Genomic DNA, 15813 nt, shown 5'->3' with positions numbered 1-15813 from the left:
TTGTGTTATCTGTGCAACGTAGTAATTAATGCTTTGTCACTAATGTTTTTATGGAGCTGCTGTGTTCAGATTAACACATGTTGTGCCTGTAATGTTTATCAGTGTATTCGAATCACACAGTCAAGCATCTTTTGGAAATCATTTTCGGAAAAATAATTAACAATCTTTGAATAACCAAGGTTCAGGACAAGTTCATTCTCCACATAATTCCTGTCCACAAAAGGACCATTTTAAAAACTCTCTGTCCAAAAAACCCTGCAAAACTTAATTTAAGAGCATGCCAAAACCAAAACCAGTGATAGCAACATAACTCTAATAATTATCTAAATTCACTTATTTCACTAAATTAATTTTCTTGTAACTCCTTTCTTGCTATTTTTTTTGCTTATTTTCAGATAATGTTTCACTAATTTCTCTTGCAATTTTTTTGGCTTATTTTCTTTTCAGATAATTTTCTTCAGACTACTTATTTCTTGCAATAATGGGGGCTCATTTCAGATCATTTTGTAACTTTTAAACTTTCTACCCCTTTTTGCATTTTTTGGCTTATTTTTTAGATAATTTTCTTCTAATATTTTAGTCACCTTTTTGCATTTTTTTGGCTTATTTTTTTACATCGTTGTCTTGTTAATGTTTGCTAGTTTCTTGCAAATTTTGTTTGGCTTATTTAATGATAATTTTCTTGTAACTTTTTACTAATTCCTTGCAAATTTTTGGGCCATTCCTTTTTGACAGGAATTAATCAAATTGGCGCAATTTTCAAAGGGTTTAATGAACAAAAAAGGGGTTTTAAAAAATATGTTTATTTTACTTTAGGGCATTGCATCTAATGTGCTCATTATATTTCTGTATCAGTACTGAAACTGCGTTATTGTACTGATAACAGTATGAAGAAATGTCAAATAATAGCGGGCCGAATGTGCAACACAATGAACAGTGACATTTAAATTTCAGAATCATATCAAAACAAGCAACCATGTCATGAGGCAAAGATTCTGAAACGGACAGCTGGAGTTTAGAAAGTCAATCAAAGACTGTATTGTGCTGGTATGATGATGGCAGAACTAAACCAAATTGGACACAAGCTGGCGATATCACAGCAGCTCCTGAGCTACCAGCTGGAACAGCTTTTAGTCCGAGCACAGTCAGAGTTAGAGGAGAGGAAATTGAGCACAGAGGGAGGGAGGCAGAAGGGAAAAGAGACACCACAAGGACAGTGAGAGAGTAATGAGAAAGAATACAGCACACTTGAACGCTTCATGACAGCAGAATCTCTTTTGATAGTAATCAAGGCTGTTAAAAAAAAAAAACGTTCAGTGCTGGGAATAACCTTCTATGGCTCAAAGCATGGCCGACCGCACTTTCATATTAACTGGCCAGTATGCATTAGCGTCACACACACACACACACACACACACACACACACACACACACACACACACACACACTCCAGTCTGACACCACCTTCCTGGAACACACACACATGGTTAATTAAGCTGATGTTTGAAATATAGTGTACGCAAACTGTACTTGAAGAATAAGCTGGTTATCCTGCACGTATAATTTAAACAGTGTGAGATATTAAGCACAAGAGTTCATTGATCTGAAAGAGCTCATGTGACACAGGTAATGGAGTTAGCTCATTTACTGAAGCTGACTCTGCTGAATCTGGGACAACGTTGATTGAATGATTCTCTATGACCTTGACTGGGTGGTCATTTGTGTTGAGAGAAAGTCTTTTTCACGGAACTCTTTTAGCAAGTTCCTGCGGGGTACGAGTCTCCCGACAGTCCTCTCACAGGATTGATGACAAGCCTGCATCCTCTCGCTCTGACCACGGGAAGCTGAGGTCTGTAACAATCTATAATAGATTAGTCTTTGGAGTGGCTGCGAACACGGTGGACACCTCAAATGCAGCCAGGAAAACAGTGTCTCTGCTGGGATTATTGTCCCAATTCGTTTTTTTTTTTTCAGGGATTTGAAGAATACAATACAAATGTATACATATACAACATGTAAGTATGCTTTGATTTTGACCTGTGAAATATCATCTTTTATATCCTTTCTTTCTTGCCTAATTGAAATCAACTCAACTTTATCAAATGGCCATGTTGATATCCTTGTTCAATTGGCTCAAAATTCAAAAAGTACGAGTTGTCTGGACATGTAAATGGCTGAGCAAGCATTCCTGAATCCCTGGAAAAACAGATATCTGCATATGTATGCAGAATCTTTAGGGGACGGGACAAGATTTTGGTAATGGAGTTGTTCTGGTGTGCATGTGTTGCTGGTTTTCGAGTTGTAGAATTCCCAAAAGTATGTTTTCCAATATGGTCATAATTAGGCGCTCCTCTTTCTATTAAGCTCAATGTATGTAGTGCACGGCATGCACCACCAGAGCTCAGTCTCCGGTCTCTACTGGTGGAACAGGCAGCTGAGCTGAAGGACAATGTGACACCTAAGTGGTGGAGGGAGAAGTTACAAGACTGCAAACAGCTGGCGGCCTGCAACAAGACACTGCGGAATAAAGACAGTTCAACAGATACCGCAGCGCCTTTAACTGTGAGGATTCATTCACTGTGAGCGGGCAACAAACAAACAGCTCTCCTGTTAGTATAATACTAATATATTTAAGTCGCACTGGTGCTCTGTGGTTGCAAAATAGTCGCGATCGGAGCTTTGCAAAAACAAACCTACACCTCACCTGCTCACACTACCACCACTACCACTCATTAAGTTAGATTGTTACTGCAGTGCTGTTAAACATAGTATTTGCAAATCACAGTAGTGCTCCATGGTCACAAAATGTGACTGCAAAAGCCCTGCTTTATGTGTGTGTCTGTGTGAGGGAGAGAGCGCCTTAGAAGAGAGTGAAGGAACCCCAGCGGCGGTGGCTTATAAAAATAATGGGACAATTTATACTTGACATTTGTGATAGAGTCATTTTATATATTGCAGATTGAAAAACAAGCCTCGATACCTAGTAATTTTGATACTGCACACCTCTAATTGGTGCCTGTATATAGCTGCAAGTGGTAATCCCGGGTTCAAGCCCTTTTTCAGCCAACAAAAGCAAGCAGGTCAGTTTTCCCAATTCAAGGCCACAAGTGTTAACAAGCACATTTCAGGCTTTACAAAGCTAAGCAAAGTCATTTCAGCTGGTTCCATTTTGTCTAAAGAAGGTGTGAAACCAATCACACACTTGTTTCATCATCACACACAGCTTTTCAATAACTGTGCATTTAAAGTCTTGAGTTTTGTTGTCCCTTTATCAGATGTGAATGAAACTTGGTGTGGACGTTAAGGCCTCAGCGCAGGATGTCTCCACTGAATTTAACCAGAAATGCTCCAAGACACATTCACCTACATCAGTATCCTACTGCAACATCCCTGCTAACACAGTCAGGTGTACTATATAGCAACTGGCAATATAAGTTGAACTGATGTATTGTAAACAAGATACAACATTTCCATGCACTGATCTATAAATGGAATAGTTCTGAATCCTGTAAATTATGAAAATGCAAGTCCAATGCAATTAGACAGTGTCTGTACAAACCGGGCTCCTTTCCCAGCACTACACCTGCATGCACTTCTTACAGTATGACACACATAAGAAAGCTCTCAATTTGTGTTCTTGTAGTGTTATGTTTGTTTTCATTCACTGCATTTAGTCTCATTGCCCTCATATGGTTTTCTTTAGACAGTAAACATATTTTAAAAATGGTGAGGCTTTTTGTTTTACTTGCTAGTAATCTAAATTTAAGTGTTTTCTAGGTGTCCCAATATTCTGAATCCATTTAGGCACAATGTGGGAATCTTCCTTCATTATGTCAGACCTCTCTCAGCTACACTGTAAAATGGTTCTTAAGGGGTTAGTTGTGGGCTAAATGCTGTTTGACAGTGCCATTATTACTCAAAGAATGACTAAAACCTTTATATGACTCCCAACTTCCACTCAAAGTATAATTAGTTCTTTAAAGTACCCTAAGCTTCCAGCACCTCTTTGCATTTATTTTATCAGTAAAATACAGCTAATGAAACAGATCACACAAGAGTCTGAAGCAGCACTGATAGTCGAGGCTGCTGAACTCACAGCAGTTAGTCAGAATAAGGACTTAACAAGAAATAAAAACAGACATTGGAGCAGAAAGCTAATTTTTTAAGCCCTGAGGAAGTCTTAAAAATACACTCTTTATATCAGATATGTCCAAAATCAGATCTGCAAAAGGAGAAAGGCTCTAAATCTCAGATACAGACTCTGGAAGTTTGTCTAGTTTGCCCAAATAAATGTCATGTGTGGTTACTGGCAAGGCAACAGGAAGTGATAAATCGAAACTTAAGTTCACACTGCACAACATTCAAAGTCGTCAAATTGCTGTTTTGTTCACACTTGGTGCCTTGTAAACATGAGTCTTAAAGTCATCATGGTTTTCACACTGAACGACTGTGCAGCGACAGAGGGGCACACATTACACGAGCTTTCACTGGGAGATTCTCCGGAGGGTTTGTCATGTGATGCACAGGTCCAACCACAGCCCGAGCTCAGGCAGAAAATATCAAAGTCAAAACGTGACAAAGCAGCATTCTGATTTAGTTACTGGCTGACATAATTTACAAAAATATTGCGTGCAATAGTCCACCTTCCACCTCCTCTTTCTTGCTTTCTGTCACTTTCTCCTCGTCTAACATATACAAACACCTTGGAAAGTGCCGCAGCACTGCTAGTCTCTATCTTCAGTCCCTGTCTTGTGTTTTCATTAGCTGTAGCTCTCAAGTCCCCAACATGTCCACATGTGCAGCATGACAGATATCGAGGGAGCGTCCATGATGCATTGGTAAGCCTCTCAGCTGACATCTTTGAACACTTGGGCTGCACAATCAATCGAAATATTGTCATATAGCAGTATTGCCAAGTGCAATCTCCAAATCGCAAATTTTGAGATTTACCTGCAAGTTCTTCAGAATGCAAAATATGTCTTTGTCATCTTTGTCAACTGCCAAGTACAGCTGTGAACATCAAATTCTGGTTTTTGGACCCATAAAACTCAACATAACGTAATACACAGACAGTGCAGACTGAGTTAATCTTGTATAGGCGCAAGTTAGCACATGTGAGAGCTCATAACCTTGTCTCAGCGATGCATGTTAATGATACAAAGACTGTCCCTAGAAGGTCCCCTTCATTCTTGTGAAAAAATTGGGAGACCTCTCCTAAATTATATTGATTATTTGACCTCCCAGCCTGGTTTTGACGACTGAGCCTCCTTATTCGTTTGTTTCAATTTCTTTTTTTTTCTTCAGTTTTTGTTTTGTATTCCATCTCCTCTCCCATTTGTTGGCTTTATCTTTTTAGTAATTTTCATCCAGATATTTATTCATTATTTTCTTATCTTATGTGAGCAGGGTATTACTAACTTTGGTATCACTACTTCCCATGAGTTTTATTCATGATTATTGCCATTAGTGTAATTTCTGTTCTTGTCTTTATTATCGTTATGGTCTCGCTTTGGGGAGCAATAGGGTAAGGGGATTAAACATGGAAAAAATGGAAGGATGCTTGGGTGCTCTTGTATTGTTCTTCCAATAAAAAAATATTTTTTTAAAAAAAGTGACATCACAAGGACGGTGCAGACTCAGTAAATCTTGTACAGGCGCATGTTAGCACATGTGAGAGGTCATAACCTTGTCTCAGCGATGCATGTTAGTGAAACAAAGACTAGCTAAACACACCAGCTGCCATTAGCTCTGTGTGGCAGAGAGTGTGTGTGTGTGTGTGTGTGTGTGTGTGTGTGTAAGCAGCGCTCAGTGTGACAGTCTGTCACACTGCTTGGAGGCCCTCCAACATCAGAGCATCTCTCCTTCAAGTTATTACATAGAGAAACAGAAAGCACATGTTTGAACCATCAAGACAGTGATACTACCCTGGAGATGAAAAAGCAGGAAACATACACACACACACACACACACACACACACACACACACTGACATCAGACAGATCCTGACAGCAGCTTCTCCTTATCACACAAATCAATCATGATCTACCCAAAAGAGGAGCATCAAAAGAAGAAGCCAAAATGAGGTGAAGCTTACTTTTCTCCAAAAAATTTTCTCCAGAAGTCAGCGGCATCAGCTTTGGTGATCCTGAAAGTGTCCCCCTGGAACTGTCCTCCCGGGAAGATGGCTTTGATTTCAGCCAGCATGTGGCTGAAGATCAGAGACAGCTTGGTCAGGTTCCTCCTGCAGAGAGAGGAAACACTTATTATAATTATAGCCTTAAATGCTCAACAACATATGGAAATTATTTGACCTTCAGAATTCTGGACATATTTGCAAATCTTGTTGACTACAGATTTACCGGCACTGGTGCATAAAAACTGCTCGCTCTGGGGTTAATATACAACACTTCAAAGTATAGTGATAATTTAAAAAAACAGCTAAAAACTGTACAAATCCTACAAAATGTCTTGAAAGTCATGAAAATAAATCACAAAAACTTGAAAAAGGGAAGGCTCAATAGCAAAACGTAGATTTTAGGGTATCTGTGCTATATCACACATCTTATATCACATCTGACACATGACCAATAAAACATTAAAAAAAAGTCTGTGCTTAAACAAATTTAAAATGTGCCGTAAATGACATATGGCGTGAGAAAGGTCACACTTTTCACATTCAGAGATAATTCTGTGATTAATTCAAAGCCAAAGCCAAGTTCAGTCATTTTCCAGCCTGTTTCACTTCTGCAACTTTTCAGATCTAAAATGTCACAGTTTTACAGCCCAACAGAATCATCTTGGAGCTGCTTGTTTCAAATACACGTTTGACTGTAATTGCACCTTGTTAACTGTCACATAAGCCAAAACGTTTAAATGCAGATGTCATGCTAAGGGGAAGTCACGATAACTTAATTTCTACCCTTGCACAATAACAATCCAGTGTGTGTGGGCGTGCACCATCCTTTCTGAAAGCTAGAAAACACACAATAAACTCTTCAATGTGAGATGAGGCTAAGATGTAAAATCTAACATTGCAGCAAAGACAGCAAAAAAAACACTGAATTTGTTGACCCAAAAGTGGATACTTTTTAGTGACTATTGCATAGCGACAACAATATGGTAGTCTATCCAGTGTTTGGTTTCAAATCTAACAATATATTACATTGCATTATACTGTATTATTGAGACTGCATAATAGAAAAAAAAAAATTGCTACTTATAGTTATTGTATATATGTTATCATAATATTCTTCAGTATTTTCATCACATATATTCAGCACTTATGTATTACTGATGTACACCATGTTTATTACATATACTGTACATATTTTTCATGTAACACACGACATTTCGATATATTTTCATGTATATTATATTTGTTATTCATAATTAAATCTATATTTTGTCGTTGTCGGGCGCAAACCTCCCATCTAGACATTTGACTATTTTCTTTTTTTCCCCCATGAATTAATTCTATTGGTCCCCTCTTAGTCTGTCAGAGGGTTTCACCATTTCCAAACCAATGAAGTGCAAAAAGCCTATGACTAAACCTCCTATCTCCATTGGATCCTTTTAAAAACACAATGTTTTTTATAATTCCTAAAAAAGAGCAATTTTGTAGATAGGAGTTTTTTCGCCAGACAGCAGCGATTTATTACAAGTATAGCACTGACTATACTATCGTTGACTGTCAAAGTTGGAATGCTGTCCGTCATTTACACAAATATTTCATTTACACTGACATACATTTTGTCATGTATATAATGTATATCGTTTTTGATAGCCACCATTTTGTTATTTTCTCATTTTATATTTAACTATTTTATTCAAATAGATACTTTTTAATTTGTCTGTTTTGTGTACCTCTTGGCTCGTCTCTTTGGTGCTGAAGCTCAAGTGAACACATTACGGCTCTACAAAGTCAATAAACTGTTCAAATTTAAAGTCACGGTGACTGTTCTTTATTCAAGTGTTAACAGCAACTGGAGAATTCTATGTCTGATAAAGGAAACGGTACCAGTCCTCAAACACTGACTGTACAGCACAGAAATAACACATGAATTCTTAAAATAGGTGTCATTCTCTTTTAAACAGCTGATATTTAAAACTAGAATAACCAGCTTGTGGTCTCCCACTCAAGAACCACTCAAGCTGCAGTTTACATCCTCGTCTGTCCAGACTTATATGTAACCATGACGGTCGACAATGCTTCAGATCTGGATGTTGCTGCAAAGAAACTACAAACTCTAAGTTCAGCTCTGATGCTTCACACACTTGTTCAACCCTGCAGCAGAAGAGATCTATACAGATCACCTATGAGTCAAACTGTATATTTGTGCCAAATGTTAATGAAATTCCAACGTCTTTCTTGAAGTTGCATTTACAAGAATGGGGCGGACAGGAGATCACAGTGACCTATACTTTGACCAACAAAGTCAAATCAGTTCATCGTTTAGACAAAGTAGAAGTAAATGATAAATGGACTTGCATTTATAGAGCACCCTTTGAACCACTGACAGCACTTTTACATTACAGTCACCCATTCACACACAAATTCACACACTGATGGCAGAGGTTACCATACAAGGTGTCTCCTGCTTGTCAGTGAAAAATTCACATGCAGATGCACATCACTGACACAGAAATCAGTAGCAATTAAGGTTTCAGTATCTTGACCAAGGATACTTTGACATGTGCACTAGAGGAGCTCAGGATGGAACCATCTATCTACCGATTATCGGACAGCCGCTCTACTCCTGAGACACAGCCACCCCATTACAGGATATTCCCTATAGGCGTTCACAAGAATGAGACAACATGCCAGGTCACAATGACCTTGACCTTTGCTCTCCAAAATCCAATCAGTTAATCTTTGAGTCCTAGGGGATTTTTCTTGCCAAATCTGTGAAGTTCCCTCAAGGCATTCTTATGATATTTCCTTGTTGAGAATGGGACAGAGGACAGAAGGATGGATGGATGGACAGACAGACAACCAGAAAACATGACAATGACAAATTTACTCTACTGAAGTCTTCATCAGATCTTTCAATTGGGTAATATTTTGGATTTTACTTCATTCCTTCCGTACTATGTAGAAATATGAATTTCCATGAAATGTTACTAATAAAACAGAGTTGCGCAGTGCCACACAAGAAGAGATAACTGAAGCCTTGAATTTTCAGAACAGTGTAGTTTATTGCTGAAATTCCTGCTAAATTAGCTGAGATATGGATGAACTGACGATTTAAGCTTACAGCCACATATACATGAACAAGTCCTAAATCGTGAAGGAAGTAGGGAAGGACACTTCAGGAGATCTTTTTTTTTTTAATTCTTTTTTGTGAAGTGTTGGTGACTCTCGTCTCCCTCTCCTCTGGGATGGGGATTTGTCTCGAGCTCCCCGTGAGATTAGACCGCTCGCAAACACTCCGTGGTAACACTCAGGCACACACACACAAGACGGGGTGACTTTGCCCAAGGTGTGTGTGTGTGTGGGACAAAGACGGCACACTGGCTGTAGGGTGCTGATAACAAGCTTTGAGTGTGTGTCTGTGTGTGTGTGTGTGTGTGTGTGTGTGTTGTACCTGGAGCACATCATCCAAACTTTTAATTCTTCTTTCAAACGTGCACAGAACAGTTTTGTTTATCACACCTCTGTGATTCACCGCCGTCACAGAACAATTATTCTGCTAAATTCGTCACTTTAAGTACGTGTGTTTTGGGGGTGACGGGGGGGTGTGTGTGTTGTGTCATTTTTCCCCCCAATATGTATTCAAATTGTTGATAAGCTTGTTGTCAGTGAAACTGCCTCAAACTATGACAACTGTAAATTTACTTTAATTAACAATGGAAACAAATGATCAACACTTAAGTGGATCCTAGGTTTTGCAATATTTTACAACTTTGTCTCAGTTTTCACAGCTGATTTACACAAAATGCTTTACTCCTAGACTAAGCCTCCAAATCTCTCACAGTGCACAAACCTTACATAGCATTATATTTATCATAACATTTTCACATACATATATATATATATATTTTGGATTGCTACTTTTAAAAGTAAGATTCTGCACACTGCTCTTGCACAATTTATTGTTTATACTACTTACATACTATATACTATTTACTGATTAGCCCTGGGCAGAGGTTTTATGATACATTTCCAATTTTTGTTTTTGAGAAATATTTTTAAATCAATTATACCGTCAAAAGTGCAGCACTGTCAAACTGTGTATGCTAATGGAGCCTCGATCAAGATTAATTCGGTACATTAATTTGTTTTAACACTATCATATCATTAATGCAAATGTTGCCAGTAATGATTTTTCGTTATCAGTTATGTTATTTTCTTCTTTAATAATCTCAGCGTCTGTGTCTGTGTGTGGCAGGTGTTTGATATTGTAAGTTCTATACTCAAGTGCTAATTGATGCAGCGCAACCATGTGAAAAGACACCCACATTCAGTGTGGTTAAGGTCTAGTCCTTCTGGTTTGAGAACACTGATTCCTCACGATAAAATGAAGGTTCATCAGCAGTGAGTTCTATCTACCTACTTCTGAGTCAGTTGAAAGAAACTTCTTTGCCATGGTCTTCACTGTCTTGCAAAACATGCATGCAAAGTAGAAATGAAAACAAAAAATAATCATGTAAGTATGTCAAACAGTCTAAAACTTTAAAACACAAATAGATAACTGATGAATCTAATCCTGTACTGATGCTCAAAGTTTCAAGTCAAGACCCAAGTCAACTTCCTGGGCTGGAAAATGAAACTAATGTGTAATTGTCAAAAATGCAGTTTTTCTAATGGCCACTAGAGGCTGGCTATAGGAGCGAGTTGATTTCTATGGTCACTTCTGGCTCTTAAGCTCTTACATCTTTTATGTTATATATATATAGTCTATAGTTATAGTCTAAGCATGCATCAGAGCCTTGCAGCATGTGTCTGAGCTACTGAGGCTGAAGAAAGACCTTATCTTGCAGCGGCAGCGCACTAAATCAAATAATTTTGTAGTCGAGTTAAGTCCCCTGTAGAATTGTTGAACACTTAAAACAGCTGCAACCATGTTTGAATACTTGAAAAAAATGTATCCTTCCTTATCTGGCAACATGAAACCAAGAGCATCAAAAAGGCTTTATAAACCAGAGGAAATTAGAATGCACTTAATCTCCAGATAAACCTGTCTGCAGTATGTGCTGGACTGCCAACTCATGCTGAAGGTTCTGCTACAGTTCTCTGTTCTTTATATCTCCATGGCAGTAACAAAGTGAGGCTGGCATTATTTATTTATGATGCAATGTTTTCTACTGATAGCACACTACGATCAATCTCAATGCTGCTTGGGTCAAATTATTTATGACATAGCAGCCGCTGTGCACTTTCTGTCCTTGAATGCGCATGCACCGCTTTTGCACGAGGCGTGTGCAACACAGTTGACAGTGATATGACTCAAGCAATGACAGTGACTGAAAAATTCACTCAAAAGTAAACACCAGCCTTATTGTCTTCATGCTAGATTGATCACGATGTGAAATAATCCACTCAGTTTTGTATTGCACTTGCAGGGTAGTGACTGGAATAACATAACATGGGGGAACAGCAGGTTAAAGCTGGATAAGTGAGAATCAGTGTTCTGTGTCTTGGTGGTAGCATACACTCCAGTGTGTGTGTGTGTGTGTGTGTGTGTGCCCGCAATGAAAAAGCCAAGCCCGTCTCAGTAATTTCATGCTCATGCTTTCATGCTCTCCAGTCAGCATTAGGCCTCTAATCAACCAAGGACCAGCCAAAAAAACTCTCCATTGGGATGCAGAGGGAAACACTGCAGATTCTTACATAATGGTTGTGATTCAAACTCAATTTCCAGCCTTGCTGTGGAGGAGGGCTCCGCTCCGAAACACCCCCAAAACAACCAGAAAAACAGGATGCATTCTTAGCTGTATGATGTATTTGCAATCATCTTTGGTATGCAGTATTTATCTTCCCTTCTTGCATCATCATGAGACTGCACTGCTTACCGGCAATGACACATGCATTTTTGGACAAAAAGTGCAGGGTGGATTACATGTTCAGCTCCTCTGAAATAACATTGCACATGGTTTGGTTCATTAGTCTTCCTCATGTGTCCTTGCTATGCCCTGTGCCATTAGACTGGTTGTGTAATCTGCCTCGTTTGACAAGCGCCCCAGGAAAACCCAGCCCATTCATTAGGGCTAATGTACTCAGAGTGTGTGAGGCAGGGTGGCCACAAACTGTTGGCTGACTAACACAGTTGTTGCACACATCCTTCGATGGCTCTGTTCTCTGCATCTACATATATCCAACACATCCACAGCAACAAATGTAATGGAACCGGTTTACACTAGTGTTGCCAGTAAAATTAATGACTGACTAATAAATTAATCGTTATTTGAAAAAAAAAAAACTTTAAAAAAATAGCTTATTTCAAACAATAGCAAATGTGTTTTTCCTAAATCAAAGCTCACAGCCACATAGTATTGCATAAACTTTGATGGCAATAGCCTATTGATTAAATTCTTAATGACTGATTAAATCGATCATCGATTAATTGTTATCATCCCTAGTTTACACCAAAAAATGTAAAGCCTCTGAGAATCCAAATAACCAAAAACTTTCTTAATATGTAAATTTGGGTCTTCCATTCATAATAAAAAGCATAAACACTGATCAGACATTAGCCTCAATCCAACTTAGAAATATTGTCATTTTGTTGTGTCAGTTTCCTGAGGCTGGGTTGTTTGGGCGTGGTTAACCCCCGATCCATATCATGTAATATGGATGAAGCCAATCAAAAATTCAAAGTCAAAGTGTCACTTGGTACAAATTTAAAATGCCAAAATTAAATCCCTCTACGCTCCTTTCAACAGAGTGCGTTTGGAAACACTTCGGAAACACTGGAGCGTACTTAGTCTATTTGCCAGCCTACATTGTAACCCCAAATATGTTGAGTACTCCAGCACTCAGGTTTTTACATGTATAGTATGGATCCTCAGCATTAAGAAACTGGCAGATGCTTACTTGTGCATATGTTGGGCAATTGCATGTGCATTCTTACTATTTAAAGCCACGTTTCCTGAGGCTTTAATAATAAAAAAAAAGTCTTGTTTCAGCCTCTTTTGAGATGAAATGGAATCTTACAGTCAAACACTTTTACAACCAGAACACAGAGCTGCTGACACTGGCCTACATGGTGTCACTCAATTGTTGTGGTGACACCTGCACGAGTGCAGCTCAACCACTAACTATCTCTATCCTACTGGTTTCCTGTCACCTGAACGATGTCACTATCCTCTGTCACTATCCTCTGTCACAAACTGTTCTTCTAGCTCACTGTGGCAGCTGGGCCACTATTACACCTTTCCACCAATAAGAAACGGTTTCTCTTACAGTTCCTGTTCCCTATTTCTAACCATTCAGAGCATTTTACAGAGCAAATAAATTGGTTCAAAACCTGAAAATTTGGTTCCCAGCTAGAACCCCAAAAAAACTAACTATTCTTAACCAGAAAAGTGAACCTTGAAAGTAAAGGTGGGGGTCACACTTTACAAAATTAGAGAGGATGGATATGACAGCAGTAGAGAGGTCTTGTGAGAAATTGCCTGGAAAATTAATGAATAGTTGCTCCATGCTTGTTTTTTGGATAAAAAATCATTTGTAATAATAGAACAAAAACTAGCAGGTAATTAATGCCATCTGCCATCTTACAACTACTGTTTACGCCTGTTTTGCATTGTTCAACGCCCTCTGATATGACACATCCTTGGTCACGATTGTTCTGCTCAACACTGGTGAGAACCTGTCACCGGATAGCACCAACGTTGCAAGAATCCTCAACAAAAAGGGTTTAAGAAGACGAGCTCATGTGGTGGGAAAGGGGTACATGGGAAAAGTACTGCATATAAGTACTATAAAAAGACACTAGCAGTGTTTTTTGAGACCAAAGAAAAAAAGATGAACAAAGAGAACATTTTGAAAAAGAAAATTTTGAAATATTTTCTTATCTTGTGACCGTTATCATAGTTGACTACAGCTAAACTAAAAATTAAAAAATACATTTTAGCTAACTGAAATACTAAATTAAAACTAAAACTAAAAACTTACTAAAACAATATTGTGTACTTGCAAATAAACAAGAAATGTCTCTAATTTTAGTCTTTGTTAATGAGGTCAAATGTATCAGCACGCAAAGGATGAGGAGGCATTGGTGCTTATGTTTACTGAGACTGCGATGCCAACATGACTGTGACTCAGTTGCGCTGATAAAGTGTTATGTTTATATCGTAAGATCAATGCTGAACTTTTTAAATCTTGCCCCTGACAAATACCCCTCTATTTCCTCATTTAAAAAAAAACAAAAACTGAAACTAACTGAAATGAAACTGAATTGATATAAAAAATAAATAAAATAAACTGAATTGATATAAAAAATAAATAAAATGAGCTGAATTTAAATTAAATTTAAATAAATAAACTAAACTTAATTGAAATAAAAATAAAATAAATAAACTAAACTGAATTGATTTTTTTTTAAAGAAAATAAATAAATAAACTAACTAAACTGAATTGAAATAAAAAATAAAATAAAATAAGAAAAAACCTAATGAAAAATACAAATCTATAACAACTCTACACTTCTGACATTCCACTGTTTCCATCATTTGCTGCTCATATACATTCGGGTGTAGACAGTTACAACTATCAGTACAAATCATTGCACCCAGTTTCTCTCATATGGGGGACAAATTGTTTTCAAAGGGCAGACAGTGACAATGTTTCTGGATCCCTGGACGAATGAAATATTTGAGTGACAGCTGATTAAAACCAAACACCCGCCTGAACTCCAGGGTGTGTGTGGAATGGGAGATAGCTGTGATTATGAGGCCTGGAGGTTAAAGATCAACGCTGGGAGATGAGGGCAGGGGGGCTGAAATGAATAACAGCTACATGCTTTGATGGAACAGCGTCAGGAGGGGCCGCTCTTGTTTTCCTGTGTGTGTTTGGGTGTGTTGGCGCGGCTGACAGCAGAGATAGGGCGAGAGCAGAGTGGCCATGAGGGACCGTAATGGCTTCACAAAGGGACTATCAGACAGATGAGATGTCTATCAGATCGCCAACATGCTGCTGCTGCCGCCACACTGACTCAGCCAAGGGGCCGGGTGGAGGCTGGCGGAGAACTAACAGCTGCCATGAGAGCGAGGAGGAGAATGGAGGGTGTGGAGGGAGAGGTGGTGAAAACACATCATGGGTCAAAGCAGAAAGATGGAGGAATAATGGAGAGAGAGAAGGGCACTCAGTCAGCCGACTCGCTGATTTAATTGTTTCTTGGGATTATAATTAGCATCAATTATTCAGGCAAATATCTGTCACAAAAAAGAGCTACAGAACGCCGTCCATTAGGACAGAGAGATGGAGTCAGAGGGAGCAATTCATTTCAAACAAGACAAACTCAAAATCTAGTTTATGGCTGGATTGTATTTGGTCAGTGTGCTAAATGGAGGCCACACTGTTACATGGATAGTAAGTCAGTACGTTTACATGCATAGTATAGTCGAGCTACAGTTATAGCTTGATTAGGTCATTTCATTGGACTATTGTCTTTGTCTCATTATTTAAGCACTGGGGGAGAATCCTTTTATTGACAGAAGTTTGTCCAACTCCACCTGGACAGGTGGAGTTTTGCCCTCTTTTAGCTAGCTGCTGTATATATAAACCAATATTATAGATACAGTCTATGATAAAGACCAAATCACAGTCTTAACCACTTACTTGCAATAACTCTGGGATAGAAAACCACCACA

The 15813-nt window shown here is 38.5% G+C and overlaps 1 protein-coding gene across 1 annotated transcript in view; it reads right to left on the bottom strand.

Moving 5' to 3' along the window:
- The window catches only part of cblb (Cbl proto-oncogene B, E3 ubiquitin protein ligase), a 77690-nt gene that overhangs the window by 43902 nt on the left and 17975 nt on the right, over window positions 1-15813 (bottom strand). The window contains exon 4 of the mRNA XM_042499049.1: window positions 6095-6241. Within this exon, the coding sequence (XP_042354983.1) occupies window positions 6095-6241 (147 nt within the window). The remainder of the gene's footprint in view (window positions 1-6094; window positions 6242-15813) is intronic.

This window comes from Plectropomus leopardus, chromosome 13, assembly GCF_008729295.1.
Source record: "Plectropomus leopardus isolate mb chromosome 13, YSFRI_Pleo_2.0, whole genome shotgun sequence".
Lineage (NCBI taxonomy): Eukaryota > Metazoa > Chordata > Actinopteri > Perciformes > Serranidae > Plectropomus > Plectropomus leopardus.
The sequence above is the reverse complement of the archived record's forward strand: the minus strand, read 5'-3'. Positions and strand labels throughout refer to the sequence as shown.